Source organism: Acartia tonsa, chromosome 10 (genome assembly GCF_053477335.1).
Source record: "Acartia tonsa isolate MP-2025a chromosome 10, ASM5347733v1, whole genome shotgun sequence".
Taxonomy (NCBI): Eukaryota; Metazoa; Arthropoda; class Copepoda; order Calanoida; family Acartiidae; genus Acartia; species Acartia tonsa.
In genome coordinates this window covers 11429567-11450550 of record NC_137269.1, presented here as the reverse complement: position 1 = coordinate 11450550, position 20984 = coordinate 11429567, and the positions used below count along the sequence as shown (strand labels likewise).

The window sequence follows — 20984 nt, the reverse complement described above, 5'->3', positions numbered from 1 at the left end:
TAACTACGTAATTTTAGCAGAAAATTTTATTTACTTTCACAGTAAACTTTTGGTGTAAGAGAAAAGGAAAATTTTTAAAAATTAGTGGTTTTTAAGTTTTTAAAGAAATTTCAACTTTACCGTTAATAAACTTAATTAAATAATTAAGGGCTGTTTTTACTAGATGAATATAGATTTCCGGTATGACTACAGTCCGTTTCATTTCATTTAAAAGCGGATTCACTCCTAGCTCAAGGAACGTTGGAAAAACATTAATGTTGAAAAAATACCCAATGTCCTAAAATTTTGAAAAATTACAAGCATTTCGAAAGAGACCTTTTAGAGAACTTTTGTTTCATAACAATAAGAAACTAAATGTTTTAAATAAAAAATTTAGCATTTTTTAACATAAAAATTCTCTTTTTCCGTGGAAAACCTTGGGAATTATAAACTTAGTTCTGTAACTCATTCATCTTTAATTTTACACTAGAGAAAATTATATGTATATGTACAAAATTATTTAAAACTTTTATACTAGAATTTAAAATAATTGTTTAAAAACACAAGTGTTTAACGTATTATTTTGCTACAAGGTAAACCCAAAATGGATATAAAATCAGGGAGTAAGGGAGGGGACAAAGGGCAATTAATTCAATTTAAGAGTTTTCAAAGACAGACCATGAAATCCACACTAATCCATAAAATTTGGAGGAAATTGTAAAGGGTTTGTTCATTAAAGAAGGTGTATCAACTTTTTTTTTATAGCTAGCCGGTTCTTTTAGTAAGTAGTAGATGTAAAATTTTTCATAGAATTCAGATATGCAATCCTTTTTTTTGTAGACCTCTTATTTTTTAAGTAATTTAAGTTTTTTAAAAAAATAATTAAGTCGGTTTTAAGGTACTAAAACGCAACAAAATAAAAGAAGAAAATGGCCAGTAAGAACAAAAATAGTAAGATCTTTAATTTGACACCTTACTTTTAAAATTCTGTTGAGTAATTATTGAAAAAATCTATTTTTTTAACCTCGGTTTAATAAAAACTTTAGACCTAAATATTTTCTCAAACAGACATAAAAAACATGGGTTCATATATACCTTTAGAATCAGAAAAATATTACGAATCCATTGTAAGCAAAATTGAAAAAAAGTAAAAAAATTAAAAATTAAACAAATGGCCAATTGTATTTTTTGTTCAGGCAACACTATCGTCTTCCCTTTTTTACCCCCTCTTTACCCCCTCTTTACCCCCTTCCCATTTTTATACTCAATTCAAGAATTAAGACGTTGCCTGTACAATATAATATGATATTTTCATATAATTCCTTTTATTGTAGTTTATACACTATATTGTAAACTTTTTTTTTCAATTTTGCTTACAATGAATTCATAATATTTTTCTGATTCTAAAGGTATATATGAACCCATATTTTTTTACCTGTGAAATAATAAAATTAATGTCAAAGTTTTTATTCTCGTGGGTTTACAAAAATCGATTTTTTCAATAATTACCTGACAGAATTGAAAAAGTAAGGTGTCAAATTAAAGATCTTACTATTTTTGTTCATAATGGCCATTTTCTTTCTTTTTTTTGTTGCATTTTAGTACCTTAAAATCGACTTAATTTTTTTTTTTTTAAACTTAAATTACTTAAAAAATAAGAGGTCTACAAAAAAACCGATTGCATATCTGAATTCTATGAAAAATTTTACATCTACTACTTACTAAAAGAACCGGCTAGCTATAAAAAAAAAGTTGATACACCTTCTTTAGAAAATTATAAAATAAGAAAAAAATCATGCAAAGCGAAATCACATCTTGTTTTTGAAAAAATATATTGAGGTTTTATAGTGCGATTTTTATCTTACAAGATTATTGGACCCAGCCAACTGCTGGCTGGCTGGGCAAAAATATGAACCAATACGCCAGCCTGCCCCTTTTTATCCAGTTTATTTTCCTTGCCCCATGCCCCCACCTCACTTGTCCCTTTTCCTATCGTGTGCTTAAAAAAAGGGAGATGGGAGGAGAGGGGAGTGAAATAGTTTATGGAGGGGGGGGGGGGCCGTGTATTCTCAACTCTCTGTCTGCTAGATTCAAAACTAAAACAACGAGTAGCGGCATTTTATGCGCTAGTACCCAAACTCGGTCAGAAACTGCCAAATTCTTGCACATTCCCTTTAAGCCAGCACCCAAAGTCTGAGACTACTAAAAATTGAATATTCGATCCATTGTCCCCTCCCTTACTCCCTGATATAAAATATACATGAATATTATGATAGAGGAAAAATAAGTTGCTATTTCCCCTGTCAATTATTGGTTAGTTCGTTTATTCAGTAGGAGTGAAGGGGATGGGATAAAGGGAGAAGATTGGAGGGGTCTTTTTTTTTGGCCAGCTACACTTTTCACTTCATTAGAGTACATAATAATTTGGTGTCGGATCCAAATAATGATAAATGCTTTCATCGTAACTTAAATATAAGTCCACTTCAAATATTTATATTAGATTTGTCAGGGGGGGTTTTAGCATCCAGGGGCTAATGAAAACGGAATGTGTGTCTTTCTAATACAATTTTTGAGGAATGTATTGACACACATCTAAAACTAATAGGTTAACCCCAGCTTATAAATATTATTAGTATTGACTATTCTGAAGCTTAAAAGTTTAAAATTGACCTTGAATAAGACCTTAAAAAAATGAAAATGAAAAAAGTAAGAATTATGTTTTGAGTAAATGGTTGATGCCTTATCAAATAATGGAACAATATAACCTACATTTATACAGCCTTGATTTTCTTTTAATAGAGAAAAGCTCCTCTATGGATTTTCCTTAATGCGTAAAGTGCATTTTTAAAATATGCCTGATCATGAATATGAGCAATTTAATACAAGGCTTTTTTTGATTAAATAATATGAATATGTTTATTTTCTTATAACAAAAATATTTCATAAGAAAGATATTTTAAACCTTTTTGTTTGGGCTTGTAAAGTAAATATGTAAGCATCTTATGCAAAGAAAGATCTGTTCTGTAGGCTTTTTTATTTCATTTATGGCTATGGCCAAGGCCATGTTAAGTAATCATTTTAAAATGAAATGTTAGTTGCTGTTCAGTAACCTTTCCTACTAGCTTTGTCAATATTTTTAATCAATTATTAGATCATATTGCAACTATTGGACACAATCTTCCTTGTTAATTGTTCAGCTCGCACCGTGGGTAACAAATCCAAAGGATAAAAAGGAAAAAGAACATAATGGAATTGTATTTTTACACTTTACAAGTCCAAAAAAAAACAGTTATTTTAATTTCTTCAACCCTTATAAAAGAATTGTCAAGTAGAATTTAAACTTATTCTTTGCTTTATTGATTATGTCTTTACCCTCCAGAAAACCTTAAGCCTTTGCAATATAATGGCACAATTTAAGTTGACCTTCTATCAAGAAAGGAGGAGATATTTGACTGTAAAAATGGCACGAGTACCCAAAGTTTTATGGCTTTCTTTTCTTCGTTGGCTCTAACATATTTGTGTACTTTTATAGAATTTTGATTGGTTGGATTAAACGAAAAGTCCAATATTTTCAACCAATAATTTTAAACAGAAGTGATAATTTTTTATTATCATGTACACTAATTTAGCGTTCGTTGTCCTATCCCATAAAATCCCTGCCTTCAATGTATATTATGTACAACAATGTACATATATTACAACGAAGAAAGCCATTTATGAATTCTTATTTTAAATAAATGCATTGCAAGGACAAATTGCAAACAAATGTTCAAGGACGTACACTTGGGGAAGGGTTAAAAAAGAATTTGGGAATATATTTGATTTTACCTCCATGTTGGGGGTTCCATAAGCAGCTTCAAACGCTTTGTTGGAGTATGACGCCCCATAAAAAAAACTCTGAAATGCCCCCCTTTCACTATAAAAAGATTACCGCTTCTCGCAATGGTTCACAGCCGTTAGTTTTTACAAATCAGGAAAACTGTTCAGATTTAACACCAATCTATCTATCTATCTATCTATCCATCTATCCATCCATCTATCTATCTATCTATCCATCCATCTATCTATCTATTTATCTATCTATCCATCTGTCTATCTATCCATCTGTCTATCTATCCATCTATCTATCCATCCATCTATCTATCTATCCATCTATCTATCTATCTATCTATCTATCTATCTATCTAACTAACCATCTATCTATCTAGGTGGAGGAAAGACCTACACAATGGTTGGTACCCGCGACTGCCCTGGGATAATGGTTCGAGCCCTCAACCATTTGTTCAATGAGATGGAGGCAGACACAGAGGCAGCACATAAGGTATTTGTAGCGTGACTCATCACACACATACACACAGTTGTTTGGACCAATCAACATAAAGTAACAGGATGTTTGTTAGTCTTTATATCTGTAGCTTAGGATCTTGCATATGGTTCTCATATGAAACTATTATCTATCAGAAACTATCTCTTATCAGATGTGATTTTCTCAGCAGCTATTCAAGATAGTTTGCTGATTTTTCCCTATATAAATTAGTATCCATTATATAATTTACGGTCTGTCAAAACTACTAAAACTTATAAACGTTTTAAAAATATGAAAATACATGAGAGAGGTTTCGTAAATTTTCCCTCTATTCTTGATTTTATGTTCACTTTTTAATAACAATTCTATTATATAAAGTAGTAAGCTTTGTCTGTAGCTAAGGATCTCGCAAACCACTGAGCCGATAAGGTTCTCCTTTGCAGTCAAGCTTCTTATATGTCCAGGGATGGTTTTTTTAAATATTTTTAAGGAAGGTATCTCACAAATAAAAATATTTGTTAAATTTTTATTTTTTTAAAATTCAAATTTAAATTGTGGGGCCGATTTTCACCCTCGCCTTAAATGCCTCTAGAGGCTTCTAGGGGGCGTAGCCGCTAGTGTAATAATAATGTATTGAGTATTCATCTATGTACTTATTTATTGTGTAGGTGACCATGTCCTACTTGGAAATATACAACGAGTGCATCAGAGATCTTCTGGAACCTGAATCTGGTTTCCTAGAACTCAGGAATAAAAACAATATTATCCTAATATATAAAGTATATCCATAGACACAGTGTTTCATCCTTTTAGGGCTCATCAGTAGGGCTCAATTCACCAGAGTTCATTTTGCACGTGGCGGGGCTTGAACCAGGAACTGTACCGTTTTTTTTGCCTGTAGCTTCAGATTTCTTTTACTACTGAACCTAACTTTCCATTTCATTTATGTTTATAACGGTCCTAGGAGGGTTTTAGACTATTTTATTCTTAGCTTTTAGTCATGGGTTGGTTTATGCAATTGATTTTTTTTTAATATTTGAAATTATTTTCATTTTTATTCTCAGTCTATCGGTTATTTTTCTTAATGTACATGACTCATTGCAAAGAAATCTATAACATGATCTCTGTCAGTGTTACTCGCTACATTTTCTGCTTTCGTTGCCTTTTTCTTTTTGTTCCTAAAATTGAGATTGGCAAGGCTTTGATGGATGTAGCCGCTATACTAGTATAACAATCGTACGAACTATCGTGTAAAAGAAAATGAAGAAATTTAACACTGAAATTTTTGTTTTTTAAAATCATTATTGTTTTTAAATGTTTTAGAGAGGACAGTAAGGGCAGAAATATACAGGTATTGTTTTTTACTTTTTATTATGCATAATTAACAAGCTAAAGAGATGTTTTGAGTATACTATTTTATTGAAATACCAAAAAAAGTAAAATAGAACAGTAAAACTTTCAAAAGGGGAATTTAACAGCCATCCATTTCTAGAACTATAATAACAACTAAAATTCTACCTCTTCGAATTTAAGTACTTCTAAAGGAGAGGATGCTCTAGAGGCGTAGCCGATAGTATAGTATACAGTAACAGTTTAACAAGGAAAATTACGTCCAAATCAAGCAAATCTTTTGATTATTGGCAAGCTATCAAACTTTTATAGTATATATTTAGGTATGATTAAGGATTCTGTAAATTATACTGGTACCCAAAGTATTAAAACCACGTTATTTAGAAACCTCAAGTACTTTTATTAAATTTGTTCTTTCTTTTTATTTTGGTCCATTGTCTAATCCCTAAAAAAAACCTTGGTTATGATTACCACAGAGCGCAATTTTAAAAATAATATTATGTTGATTTGATGACAGTACAAACTTTAAACATAATTGTAAAGAATCTTTGCTTAAATATCTTATTACAAAAGTTAATCAGGATATAAGGATTATTAGAAAGGAAAAGTATTATTGAACATTATGAGGATATATTACAACTTGATGCTTCGTCCATAGACTCCATAAGTTTTGCTCTTATGAAAAAGTAGGGAAAATGCCTTGGCACAAGACAGGCGCTACTTATCGCCATGAACAGTTAAGACTTCCAGACAATTTCCGTGCAATCAAAGGGTTGGTTTATTTGTAAGATTTCGTTCAGGGATAAAGAAAAATAAGTTCTCGTTGTGTATCCTGTCCTCTATAGGTCATTCAGGTTAGATCTTTACTCTCCCAAGATAGTTCGTCCCTAGAAAAAATATCCTTTCCCCAGAATTTTTTTCTTTTCTCCTTTAAAACTAAAAATGTTAGTGAATGTCAACTTCCTCCAGACCCCTTCTCAAAGTATCCTTTTTTTCTTCTTATTTTGCGCTTTCACATAAAATATCCTGTTGATTAAAAACACTCCTCTTATTTTTTAAATACTTTACCAATACTTTATTACTTTAGGTCAGGTTAGGTTAGATTATATTTGGTACTCGGTAGCCCCTCGGGGTTGGGGAACCAAAGGAATAGATACTGCATAGTTATAGCTCCCCGCATGGGTTAGAATTTCCTTATTTTTAAAAATAGGGGGTGGGGTTCTCAGTGCTCAATAGGCACTTTGTGTGATTGTACCAAATTGTGAAGTGTTCTGTTCAACTGTTTTTTCCAAGAAAATTTATACATTTTATCAATTTCATGGGTTGTTTCTTAAAACTTACAAAAAGTCCATTTTTGGACGCAAATTCTTATTTTTCTTTGTCAATATGTGCGCCATTAAGCATAATTAGTGCTTTCCCCCAAAGTTGCTATCTAGCACCGAACCCCCCCCCCCCCCGTCCAACAATTATTGAAAAAAATGAAATGGTAGTTTTTTTCCATTACATAATTCCTGCGAAGAGCCCTAACCCTGCGGGTTCAATACCTGCGGTGTCCTATCCCAGTACACAATTTAACTTTACCTAACCTGACCTGATAAACAAACAAACAAAAAAACTAACCCCTCCCCCCCTCCCATTCTATAAAAATTTTATCTGAATAAAATATACAAAAATAGTAATTACAAAGGGGAATCGTTGACACTATGGGATATATTACAACACGATTTGAAAAGGCAAATGACACGAGAAATATATATATATATATATAAGAAGTTAACTCACAAACAAAATGTAAAGAAGGTGTATCAACTATTTTTTTTATAGCTAGCCGGTTCTTTTAGTAAGTAGTAGATGTAAAATTTTTCATAGAATTCAGATATGCAATCGGTTTTTTTGTAGACCTCTTATTTTTTAAGTAATTTAAGTTTAAAAAAAAAAAAATTAAGTCGATTTTAAGGTACTAAAATGCAACAAAAAAAAGAAAGAAAATGGTCATTATGAACAAAAATAGTAAGATCTTTAATTTGACACCTTACTTTTTCAATTCTGTCAGGTAATTATTGAAAAAATCGATTTTTTTTAACCCACGAGAATAAAAACTTTGAACTTAATTTTATTATTTCACAAATAAAAAAATATGGGTTCATATATACCTTCAGAATCAGAAAAATATTACGAATCCATTGTAAGCAAAATTGAAAAAAAAAGTTTACAATATAGTATATAAACTACAATAAAAGGAATTATATGAAAATATCATATTATATTGTACAGGCAACGTCTTAATTCTTCAATTGAGTATAAAAATGGGAAGGGGGTAAAGAGGGGGTAAAAAAGGGAAGACAATAGTGTTGTCTGAACAAAAAAAATAATTTCACAAATAAAAAAATATGGGTTCATATATACCTTCAGAATCAGAAAAATATTACGAATCCATTGTAAGCAAAATTGAAAAAAAAAGTTTACAATATAGTATATAAACTACAATAAAAGGAATTATATGAAAATATCATATTATATTGTACAGGCAACGTCTTAATTCTTCAATTGAGTATAAAAATGGGAAGGGGGTAAAGAGGGGGTAAAAAAGGGAAGACAATAGTGTTGTCTGAACAAAAAAAATAATTGGCCATTTCTTTAATTTTTTAATTTTTTAATTTTTTTCAATTTTGCTTACAATGGATTCGTAATATTTTTCTGATTCTGAAGGTATATATGAACCCATGTTTTTTATGTCTGTTTGAGAAAATATTTAGGTCTAAAGTTTTTATTATACCGAGGTTAAAAAAATAGATTTTTTCAATAATTACTCAACAGAATTTTAAAAGTAAGGTGTAAAAATTAAAGATCTTACTATTTTTGTTCTTACTGGCCATTTTCTTCTTTTATTTTGTTGCGTTTTAGTACCTTAAAACCGACTTAATTATTTTTTTAAAAAACTTAAATTACTTAAAAAATAAGAGGTCTACAAAAAAACCGATTGCATATCTGAATTCTATGAAAAATTTTACATCTACTACTTACTAAAAGAACCGGCTAGCTATAAAAAAAAAAGTTGATACAACTTCTTTTACATATTTTTCAGACATAACAAATTGTTTCGTTCATGTTTGCCACTCTTCAAATGTCAATGTAAAACTAAAGTTTAAAAAAAATTAAATTTAAAGAATTAAAAAAAATTTTTTTTTGGAAGATTTCTTTGTACATATTTATTTTAAAAATATCCTTTGATAGCAGCACAAGAATTTCCGCCGAGGATGGGTAAAAATAGTTTCTTTCTTGATATATTTCTCCTTGATCTTGTGAGCCATGAGGACCAGTTTTACCAGGTGCTGCATGAAGTTAATCAGGGGGTGGGGGCAAATTCTTCTTCGAGATAGTAGCTGTTTCAGAGTATTGATTCAATTTTGATCAGAGGTCTCAGCTATTTTAATAATAGGAGACTAGTTTCATATACATATATACAATATATATATGGATGGACAACTGCCTTAAAAAATAATTTTAAAAAGCTAGAATAAATCATTGAAAAAAATGATCTCGGGGACAGTTACCGAAAAAAAGTCTAGTTTTATTGCTGAAATAAAGAAACATATATGGATAAATATATATTTCGATGTTGAAATAAGTATTTGCTCTTGGCTATACTTGACAAAATTAAAATTTATTTTTATATAAGTATAACAAAGAATTGCAAAGTTATAAGAGTGAACAATTTTCAACAGCACAGCTACTCTATAGTCACAGGATATTAAAAATTGTAAGTTTGTCCGTCTTATGTTCAATTTCATTTTGTTCAAAATACACTTGATCGCATTTCCATGAGTTTGGTAAAAATAACCTATTATCTAATTTATTAATTGTTGGCTACTTCAGCGTATAATTGTCTTTGTTAAGAACTTAAGGAGAAGATATTCAAAAGCCATTCTGTTTTTAAGTTGTTTTTTTTAAATGCTGTAAATATATTTGAATTGCTATGTTCTGGTGTTTTCACTCAAAGTACTTGTGGAACCACCTTCCCTATTTTTCCTATGCCTACAAGGATGCTTGTCCAGGCTTTTTTGATGGGGTAAACACCCCATTACCAGCACCCACCTACGATTAACCCCTGTGGGGCCTATACCTGCAATGCCTTAAATTATTGTTTTTTTAGTCCTTTTCACCTTTTTAGATTACTAAAATGTACATTAAAACTTGGGGCGTATACAACAGTATTGGAAAAAGAAGCTTTACTATCATACAGAAAATAAAAAGATGGAAAAATGTAAATCTTTTTTTAACCTGAACCTAAATGACGTCTGCTTTGTGGAAAAATAGATTAAATCCAAAAAATTTGTTTTGTTTTTTTTTGCTCTCTTTTTTACACAATATTAAATCATTTTGTAAAAAAAATATGGTTAACCATTGTTTTAGGGGGAAAATGGATAAACTTATCTACAACTAAGCAAGTTATATGGTAGCAAACTTTTTTTATAAAAAATAAGGTATAAAAATCAAATCCTTTAATATTTACAAACTAACATCATAAACTAGAAAAGAAAAGTCATATAGCTTGAAACACACAAAGCGCTTATGAAAAGCAAAGTTTTTTATACTTATAAATAAAAAAAAACAGACAGACAGACAGACAATCAGACAAACATACCAGCTTATACCAACAATAAAATTAATTCGGAAAAAAATCACGAAACCTATACGTGTTTATCAGCTGTCGTTGGGGGGCAACACATCGTAAAATTGACGACCTCTACATTTGCCCCCCAAATATTATTTTATATTTATTTCGCTTGTTGGTTATACCTTATACCTGCAAACATACAAACAACAAACAAACAAACAGACAGACAAACTGAATCAGTTTAATCAATGTTAGATTTTTGTAACGCTTTGCTTTTGTGAATTATTTATTAAAATTATTTATCTTTTTATTCCATATCAATTCTATTTTCGTGTTTACAGAAAGTTAACTTCAATACATGAAACGAAGTAAACTTATAGTTTATCATATAACACAAATTTCCAGTGCAAAAAAAAACGAACAGAACCCAAGAAGATTATTTTATGTGACAAAATATTACTAACATGTTTGACATATCATTTTTAGCTGCTATGTGAATGACAATTATAAACAACTTTCCGCGGATATTAAGATAAAAAATATAACTGGCATTAATTTTATAATTTTATTTGAATGTCCATGGAAATTTTAATTTTACATGATGCTGTACATGATTCTTCAATATTGCTTTGAACCGGTTCTAATCCAGTGGATATTCGAAGCCGTACTGAAAATTATATTATTTCCCTAATATATGCTTAGAAGTGGTGTGATACTTATATTTAAGATTGGCCCAGATTCTAATAATAACCCAAATTAAACCATTATTATATTGATAGCAGCGCTGCAATTTTAAATTAGTCTGAACATGCAAATATTAATCATAAAACATGACCTAATTATTAAAACTTTTTATTAAAAGGGAGGGGGCGGTTGTGACTCTTTATGAAACCAAAACTACAGGAATTCAACTTAAAAAAAGTTACAGCACTGAAGTTTGGAATGACAGTCGCTTTAAAGAGTTACAATGTAGAACTGTAAAGAAAAGTTAGTGAAACCGCCGTTATCGCCGTTTTCCGACTAAAAAAAATTCGGCGATAGCGGCGGTTCTGCTGCCGTTTCTTCAAAGTTCCTCATTACACCTATTTAAAGCAACTGTCATACCTAATTTCAGTGCTGTAACTATTTTTTATTGAGTTCCTTTGACTTTCAGTTTTGGTTTCAAAAAGTGTCTCTTCCACTTCCCCCCTTTTATAGTATTTCTAAAGAAGTTTCAGTTATATAACACAAAGTACCTTGTTGAGCACTGACCCCCCCCCCTCCCTTTTTTCAATCATATGGAAAAATGGGTTGGGGTTATTTTTATTACTTGAAGATGAGGTAAGATTAGGTTATGATTTATTGATTTTCTCGGCTTCTATTCAAGATAGACCGCTAAAATTTTTTGTGATGATTCCCTGTTGTTTCAAAAGTTTAGTGATCTTTAAAATAACCCACTATGTCCAACCATTAATTTAGGTCTGTGCTTCACTACTTATGGATGTTGTCATCCTTGTTATTAAAAGCGAAGCTTTTCTATAATTAGGGTCGGTACGTCCGTCCGTCCGTACGTAACGGATAGCTCTTTTTGTTAATTTAGGCATGTTAAAATTGTCCTATTGATTTCAAACTTTGCATGATGATTCCTCTAGGAGTTAGGTACGAGTTAGAAAGCGAAGCATCTCTATAATCGTTACCAGAAAGTCCGTGCGTTGTTTATACATTAATATTCTGATTATTCAGTTCTTACACTCTACAAGTTTTAATGTTCGTTTGTCCTACCGTTTTAGAGCTTCGCTTTTATGGATGTTGTCATCCTTGTTATTAATTTCAGGTTGCAGGATTGAGTGAGCGGACAACTAAAAATGCGGACGAAGTGATGCTCCTCCTACAAAAAGGTATTAAACTATTTCTTTATGCTAAAATCAGGGATGACAATCCGTTACGAATAAATCCGCCAAATGTCTTGATCCGAAATCCGTGAAAATTTTGTATTTGAACTAAACTATTATTCGAATCCAATATACAAACTAATTGTTTGGTTTGCGACAAACTTATCTTCAAGGAGGGAGGGACAACAGAATGGTACCCAAAGTTTTATAAACTCTCTCTCTTGCCTTGGGTACCTTAAACTTCTATTAAATCTGATTTGCTGTTTCAAACTTCGCTTCTAAAACTCAGTAATATAAAAATGAATTTATTAGTACTTGGACCTTACACCAGATTTTCATATTCTTTAATAAGGTGAAACGTGTAGCTAGCTAAAATAACCAAACCCCTTATCCACATTTTACTCCATCTCCTTCCCTCTCATACTGGATGAACGAACTATCCAATAGGTGATGTCAACGTCAGCAAACTAAAGTGACGACCATTTTTCCTCTGTCATAATATCCATGTATTATATTCTATATCCATTAATTCAAAACAAAATTTAAATATTGCTTAATCATGCTTTTTATTATTCGCACGAGGAACAACGTGGACTTCAACGTGATAAGTTTATTCTTTTTGTCAATGACCGATAGTGTTAAGTGGAAGATTCTTAGATTACGCCAGAATACGCTTCAGATAGCTTATTTTTGACTCTGCTGAACCTGACAAAATTGTATTGAAATGTATATATCTAAAGACACTTGAAGGGGGGTGGAGGCGGAGATAATTTAAGATAGGTTATAAAAAGAAAAGTACACAAAATTTGCGGGGTGAGGGTCATTTGTTTTTTGTTATTAACCTTCCCTGGAATATTAGAAGCTTCACTGAAAGGACAATCTTATCAGGTTATTGGCTAGCAAGACCCTTTGCTACACTCAGACACCCTGTTGCTTTTATATAATAACTATGTTCTTCTTAATTACCTCTTTAGGGCGGGATTCTCCTATGATTTCTTTCAAGTGATTATCTAGAAAAGCCAGAGGATCATCCGTTTGTAATGTGATGCGATTTTCTAACGCACACTGTAGCATACCAGGTTAAATAACATCCAACAGACACCTAAACCTTTGATCCTAATTGTGCATGGTAATGAATTGAGTCTGTTTAAGCAATAGTAGCAATGGATACTCTTAACATCTCTAATATGACGCCAAGTGGACCATACTTGAACCTGAATCCTCCCAGACATCAAGCAGGCACGCTATCATTATACTAATGTCTCGTTTTTTATGTTCTGTTAAGTCACACCAGTGCAGAATGAGCTACCTGACCAAACATCTATATTTTTCTAAGAGAGCTGAACTAAAATAAAGATGGATGGGCTGGCATTTTCATAAAATTATAAAAGATAAGCAATTTAAGAGCACAGTGAATAAAAAATGTGTTTAAAAAATTGAGGTACCTTCACACAGAGTGCCTGTTGAACACTCATACCCCTTCCCACATATTTTGCAAATAAATTTAAAATAGGGGAAGAAGGTAGTTCGTCTGTTTGTTTATTAGTTTAGGGTCAAGTTAGGTTATGTTATATTGGGTACTGGTAGCCCCACAGGGTTAGGGCATTGTAGGTCTAGGTAGCAGTGTTAAGTTTAACTTTATTTCAGTTAACTAGGGTTTACATCTAAAGTTTTTGATAAATAGAATATCAATAAAACTCCTATAAATTTAAACTGTGAAAATGAAGTTGATGATGCTGAATTGATGAAATGGCTGAAAATTATTGAATGTGAAAGCCTAAAAACAGGGATATAGGAAATATTAATACAATTCATTTGTATCATAACTTGGTAATAAGAATAAAAACTGAAAACATTGAAAGCCAAATCGTTATGGAAATAAATGGTCTACTCTATTTAAAAATGTAATAAAAACATTCCCTCGAAGTTCTTCGTTGTCGGGGAGGTGATAGGAGCGAGTCTCTGCTCAACACTGCGTCAAAACTAAGGACGTTAAATAGTTGGAATAGTTGGGATTGCCCTGTTTCAAAACAGGCGCAACTAATTACCATGCACAGCTAGGACTTTCAGGCAAAGGTCGCGCAATCAAAGAGTTGGTTGTCTGTTCCTGTTGGGTGTTATTTTACACTGCAATTCATACGCAAGGTGTATTTCTAAATCATCCTGTGAAAATATCCAATAATATATATTGTATATGTTACACTTTCTAATGCTCCGTGTGGGAATGATTAATCTTACATTGACCTATGCCTATATCCCTATATAATAGCAAGGAAAATATGCTGAAGCGAGGAAAATATGAAAAAGGTTCACAATATAAGGATTGTCATATAAAACAGAGAACTTTCAAATAATAGTAACAGGATGTCTGTACAGGGGCGTCCAAGCTTTTTTTATTTGGGGGGGGGGGTAAAATTTTGAAAATAAAAATTTTGGGGGGGTAATCTTGATTTCATAGAGACATTTTTTTTTATTTGGGGGGGGGGGGTAAAAATTGAAAATTATCAATTTTTTTTTTGGGGGGGGGGTAATCACCCCTTTACCCCCCCCACCTTGGACGTCCATGTGTCTGTATGTCTATGTGTAGCAAAGGAGCTTCCTCACCACGGAACCAAAAGGTTTTTTTTACAGTTAAACATCTCATATTTTCTTGGAAGGTTTATAACTTTTAGGGGTAGTGAACCACAAGCCTTACATTTTTAATCAAAACTAAAAGTGCTCCTAGAGACCTCTAGGGGCGTAGCGAATCCAAACATTTTTATAACTAACTATCTTTATAATTCATAAAGATGTACAATTTTCAAAAATTCTAAATACAGCTGGCAAAACATTAACTAAACAGTTGCTTCGCTACTCAAAATTATTTGCTAATTTGTATAAAAACTAAAATATGAGAATTCCAAGAAAATAAGCTCTTTCTTTTTCCTAAAGGTTTTTGATTGATAAAACATAACAGCTGACACAAACGTATATTATACACAACTAGCGGCTACAGCCCTAGAGGACTCTAGGAGCACTTGAGAGATGTCGACTTTTCAATTTCCAATATATTTTTTTAAACTCCAAAAAATATTAGGGACTGTGTCGATTTCACTTGGGAGGGTGGAGGTAACCTTTCTGTATATAGTTATAATCCTTCCCTAGACCTTCACGTAAAGAAGAATCATATCGGTTCAGTGGGTAGCAATATATAGACAGACATCTTGTTATTTTTTTATCATGTTAGATAGAATCATGTGTTAATTTGTAGATATGCCTATTACTCATACAAGTTTATTTATTTAGATGTATAATATGTTTATCTTTAATACAAAGTAGCTTGATGTCCGTCCGTCCGTCCGTCTGAAGCTTAAGATCTCGGTAACCACTGAACCGATCGGATTCTACTCTTCAGGGAATATAAATACTGGTCTTGTGGTGGTTTTAGGCTATTTTTTGGGGGGTGGGAAACCCTTAACCCTACCAAAACAAAAAAATCCCCCCTTCATTTTTTTATTTTTAAGAATTTTGCGAATTCGTTATTTAATCGCAAAAATTTTTTCCTGCTGGGTAGGTGCAAAAATTTGCGATCCGTTCTGCTGGGTAAGTAATAGAAGATGTAATTATACCTCTTGTGGCAAAGACCCTAGAGGCTAGGGGCGAAGCCGCTAGTATTTCATAAAAGAGTAATGCAGAGTGAAAAATTAAAATCCTTATGGTAAAAATTCGTGCCTCAAAGGTGTGAGAAATTTAAATGGGTTTTAACACTCTCCACCAGGTTTAAACCCCTCTGGGCACGCCACTGTACTCAATATAGACCTGATAGTAAATTATTTGTCAACTTTGATTTCAAGACGAAATGTATGATTGCTACAGATTATTTTCCTAGAATAAAGTTATTTTTAGAGAAACAATAACGATAATGTTCATAGATAGCGCAGAATTTAGAAGCAAAAACAATGGGGATTTACATCAGTTTATCTCCATTGTCTTATCCCTTAATATTACTGATCGATAATATAATAATAATATAATCGACTAGAGTTGGCTCGATATAACTATCTTGCTATTGGCTAGTTTTCTATAAGTACAATGTACATATCTATTTATCTATTTCTCAATAAATTAATTTTCCTCCCCCGCCATTACTATCTAAAAGAAAGAGTTAAATATTCAATACTTTATTATAAATATTTGATTTTAAAAAGATTTTTTAAATTATATTTTTTTTCACATTACCATCACCAAAGGGTTAATATGATTAAAATTTTAGTTTTAATATTTGAACACGAAGGAAGTGTCGCCACAATCGAATTCTTTTAAAACAGAGTTTTCTTAAAGAAGGTGTATTAACTTTTATTTTTATAGCTAGCCGGTGCTTTTAGTAAGTAGTAGATGTAAAAATTTCCATAGAATTCAGATATGCAATCGGTTATTTTGTAGACCTCTTATTTTTTAAGTAATTTAAGTTTTTTTAAAAACAAAATTAAGTCGTTTTTAAGGTACTGAAACGCACCAAAATAAAAATAAAAATGCCAGTATGAACAAAAATAGTAAGATCTTTAATTTGACACCTTACTTTTTAAATTCTGTTGAGAAATTATTTAAAAAAATAGATTTTTTAAATCTTGGTTTAATCAAAACTTTAAACAAAAATATACTCTACCACAGGCATAAAAAATATGGGTTCGTGTATACTTTTAGAATCAGAAAAATATTACAAATCCATTGTAACCAAATTGAAAAAAAGTAAAAAAAAATTAAAAATAAAAATGGACTAGCATATTATTTTGTACAGGCAACACTATTTTTACCCGCTCTTTACCCCCTTCCCATTTTTACCCCCAAAACAAGGTTTAAGATGGTTGCCTGTATAATATATTATAATAGTTTTATATCATTTCTTTTATTGTAGTTTATTTACTATTTTGTAAACTTTTTATTTAAATTTTGCTTAGAATCGATTTGTAATATTTTTCTGATTCTAAAAGTATATATGAACCCATATTTTTATGCCTGTGTTAGAATATATTCATGTTTAAAGTTTTGATTAAACCGACATTAAAAAAATCGATTTTTAAAAAAATTACTCAACAGATTTTAAAAAGTAAGGTGTCAAATTAAAGATCTTACTACTTTTGTTCATACTGGTATTTTTTTTCTTTTATTTTGTTGCGTTTTAGTACCTTAAAACCGACTTAATTATTTTTTTAAAAAACTTAAATTACTTCAAAAATAAGAGGTCTACAAAAAAAACGATTGCATATCTGAATTCTCTGGAAAATTTTACATCTACTACTTACTAAAAGCACCGGCTAGCTATAAAAATAAAAGTTAAGACACCTTCTTTACTATATTATGAACGCATATTTTTTGTTTATTAAATGAAGATTAAATACTTCAATGTAATTCAAATAGCAACATGAAGTAAAAAAACTTAATTCATTCCATAAAAAAATTGAATAAATGTCTTATTGCTTTGGTCAATGAGAGTTTATTATAGATTATTGGAGCACTATGAGTATTAAACACTCTACTATTGGAAGACTCGAGCTCGTTTATAGACGTTTATTTCCTATATAGATCTGTCATGGATCTTGATATAATAAAGCATGCCGTTTTGTAAATGTTAAAAATTGGAAGATTTCATTAAATAAAAGTAATCGCAAATATACTTAGTAAATAATATAATAATCCCGACATTAATCAATGAAATTTGTCTATGGCTTTTCAGTAAAACTAACAGTCCTAAAGAGCTAAATTTCATTTGCATTTTCATTCCATGGATATTACCTACAACAAAAAAAGGCAATATAACTAACCATATTATGATATTACTAACAAAAATGGATTTATTATTACATGGATCTTAATCATATTAAAATGTACTCTAATTAAGGGAAGCTTGTAGCAGGCTAAAATAAAGATCCCAAAACCCATCCCCTCGTTGCCTCTATACCCTCCCCTCCTACTGAATGACCGAAATGACCAATAAATAATAGGGAAAATAACAACATAGATTGAGGAAAATTTTTCCACTGTCATAATATCCACGTATATTCTACATCCATTCTTACAAAGAGCAGATTTGCTTCTAAAAATAATTCTATTGAATGATATATATAAAAAGAAAAAATACAATACAAAAGAACATAAGTAGATACTTCATATATTTTATGATGATAATAACACATTGATGAACGACAACTTAGCATTATTATTCTTTATGTGTTTTTTTTCTTTTTGTGGAAAAATGGATATGTAACTAAAATTTAAAATGATTTTTTAAATTCTTCAATAGGCTTTAAAACTTGTGTGCCTTTAAATGGTGAAAAGGTAAAAAAATGAAATAAAAGTTACTGTTCTATAGCTCTGTGTTTAGTAAACTAAAACCATAACTGCTACTAACCACCCTCTAATACCATAATATGCCCAATCTGGTAATTATGCTTTAAGATTGATCATTTAAAACATTTTAATGTAGCCAGACTTTTTATTTCTTTTCTTCTATTAGCCATAAAAAGTAACATTCTTATTTACCTTTCCATTGCGAATAATTTATAATTTTACAGCCGCAATTGGAGATGTCATTTTTTTGTATCGCAGTAACATCGTATCAGATTTTTTTCTTAGCTATTTCCAAAATATAGAGCAGCTCGGAAAAAAACCGTTATTTTGAATGAAAAACAGCACTTCGATCTTGTTTGAAAGTACCTGTGTAATTAACACTCATTAACAATTATCCAATGAATTAGAATCTTTTTATTACAGTTCCAGGAAAAACGTCGGAGTGGACAAACGCAGGAGTGTTAAATTATTAGGTCAATTAAGTACTTATGTAATATTAGGTTTAGATTTAAATATACGAATAAGCCACCTCTACCCCCCGGGGTTTTTAGGCATTTAAAAACATATACGATGGTTTTAAAAAGGTTAAGTTAGGTCCACTCCGACGTTTGTCACTACTGCGTTTTTCCTAGGACCTTTAATAGCTCATAAACATATTCTTATTACCCTGGTTTTCTGACATTGACAAGTTGATAACATTCAACACAAATTAATATAATTATTTTTATAATGACAAAGCTACTCTACAATTCTTTAGTTGCTTTTCATCGCTTGGTAGGTATTTGGACATTTAAAATATGTAAGCGAAAGAGAACTAGAATTGCCTAATAGTGAAAATAAAAGTATGCAGAACGTAGGTGATACCACCCAGCAACATTAAGGGTGCGGATTTGTCTTACCCAATAAGGCTTACACCTTCCTGAAATAATGTAAAGCCTCTCTTGGTGTCTGTATCACACCCCACTCAATTTGGGTCTCAGGGGGTTGTCAAAAATTATTATTATCATTTACTTATTTACATGAAAAGTGAACATTTAAACTTTTTTAGATTGTAAGGGGTAATCTCAATTTCTATTATGTGTTTCGCGCAACCTTGGCAAAAAAACTGTGCATTTCACTGAAATCAAAGTTTTCATCAACTGCTTTGTTAAAGTTAAACTGTATCTAATTATATAACAATGAGTAATTTGCTAAACAACTTTTAAAAGCAAATAAGTTTCAAAACAGAATATGACAAAATCTGGAAATACAACTATTTTTCATGATTTTATTCAAAAGTTTTGAATCTATAAACCGATTCTTTCTGTTAAGGAAACAAGGAGAGAACTCAGGAGCCAACAGCTGCAAATAAAACCTCTTCAAGAAGCCACGCCCTGCTTATGGTTAATGTGAAACAAACTGCAAAACTAAGGAATATTTATCTATAATTATGGTACATTTGCTTGTATCAACTATTGAGCAGGACTGTTGAAAAATCTTCTATTTAACTTTTGAAAATCTATCATAAATAAGTAATAAAACAGACAATGCAATGATCGCCAAGAGAAATGTAGATGAAACAAAAATAATTTTTTATTGATTTTTTATTTTTAACTGGCGGTTACGCCCCTAGAGGCACTTAAAGAAAGAGGGAGGTTAGAATAAGTTGATTGTATTCAAGGGGCGATTTATCTTGGGAGGGTGGTGGTTATCTCTCCAATATAATTATAACCCTTTCTTAGACATAAAAGAATGTTCACTGTAAAGGAGAACCATATAAGTTCAGTGAATTATAAAATCCTTAGACACACATACAGACGACAGAAATACATCCTGTTACTGTATAACGTTAAAGATAACTATTTTTGTTTCTAGAACAAATACGCATCAAGCTGTTAAGAATGGAAGGTAACATCTCTAAATTTCAAAAGCTAAGCTACTATATAATTCGAAATGTACGTCGGTCCGTCGGTCATCTACGTTCAGTTTAAAGGTGATTTTCTCTGCTGGATTTCAAGAATATCGGCTGAAATTTTTTAGAAGATTTTCTATCTCAATGAGCATCCAGTATATAATTTAACTAAAAATATGTTTTTGTGCTTCGCTACTTATATATGTTGTCATTCTCGTTGATAATGGCTGTTTATTGATTTCCATTTTTTTCTTAATCCTTTCTAACAAAGCGTGTTTAAGCTTATTTAGAATTTTGAAAAAAATGCTGACATGTTTTATCTAATTTCAGTTTTCTTTTACAGTGAATATATGTACTATTGTAAAATATGTTTAAAACGTGGTTAGATGAATTAAACCAGAAACAAGGATGACAATATCCATAAGTAACGAAGCACTAAAGCATGGATGGAAAAACGCATAGCGTCGCGGTTTAAGTATAGATGTGTATATTCATTGTAAAAACTGATTATACATTTTTATTTTTTTGTATTTTTTAGCATGATTGATAGACCCACGGACCAAGTAAATTTTATACTAGATGCTTATTGGTATAGGAATCTTTTTAAAAATTGGTGTCCATCTTTAAGGGCGGAAAATCACA

General features: G+C 31.0%; 2 protein-coding genes across 2 annotated transcripts in view; both read left to right on the top strand.

The window, feature by feature from the left end:
- LOC145329386 (kinesin-like protein KIF19) overlaps window positions 1-19893 on the top strand; it is a 29808-nt gene extending 9915 nt beyond the window's left edge. Inside the window, exons 6-10 of the mRNA XM_080173476.1 lie at window positions 4188-4300; window positions 4954-5033; window positions 5609-5636; window positions 12067-12130; window positions 19763-19893. Of these exons, the coding sequence (XP_080029602.1) occupies window positions 4188-4300; window positions 4954-5033; window positions 5609-5636; window positions 12067-12130; window positions 19763-19878 (401 nt within the window). The 3' untranslated portion in view covers window positions 19879-19893. The remainder of the gene's footprint in view (window positions 1-4187; window positions 4301-4953; window positions 5034-5608; window positions 5637-12066; window positions 12131-19762) is intronic.
- Window positions 19894-20309: 416 nt separating this feature from the next.
- The window catches only part of LOC145329385 (kinesin-like protein KIF19), a 58430-nt gene continuing 57755 nt past the window's right edge, over window positions 20310-20984 (top strand). The window contains exon 1 of the mRNA XM_080173475.1: window positions 20310-20338. The gene's annotated coding sequence lies outside the window, so the exon portion shown is untranslated. The remainder of the gene's footprint in view (window positions 20339-20984) is intronic.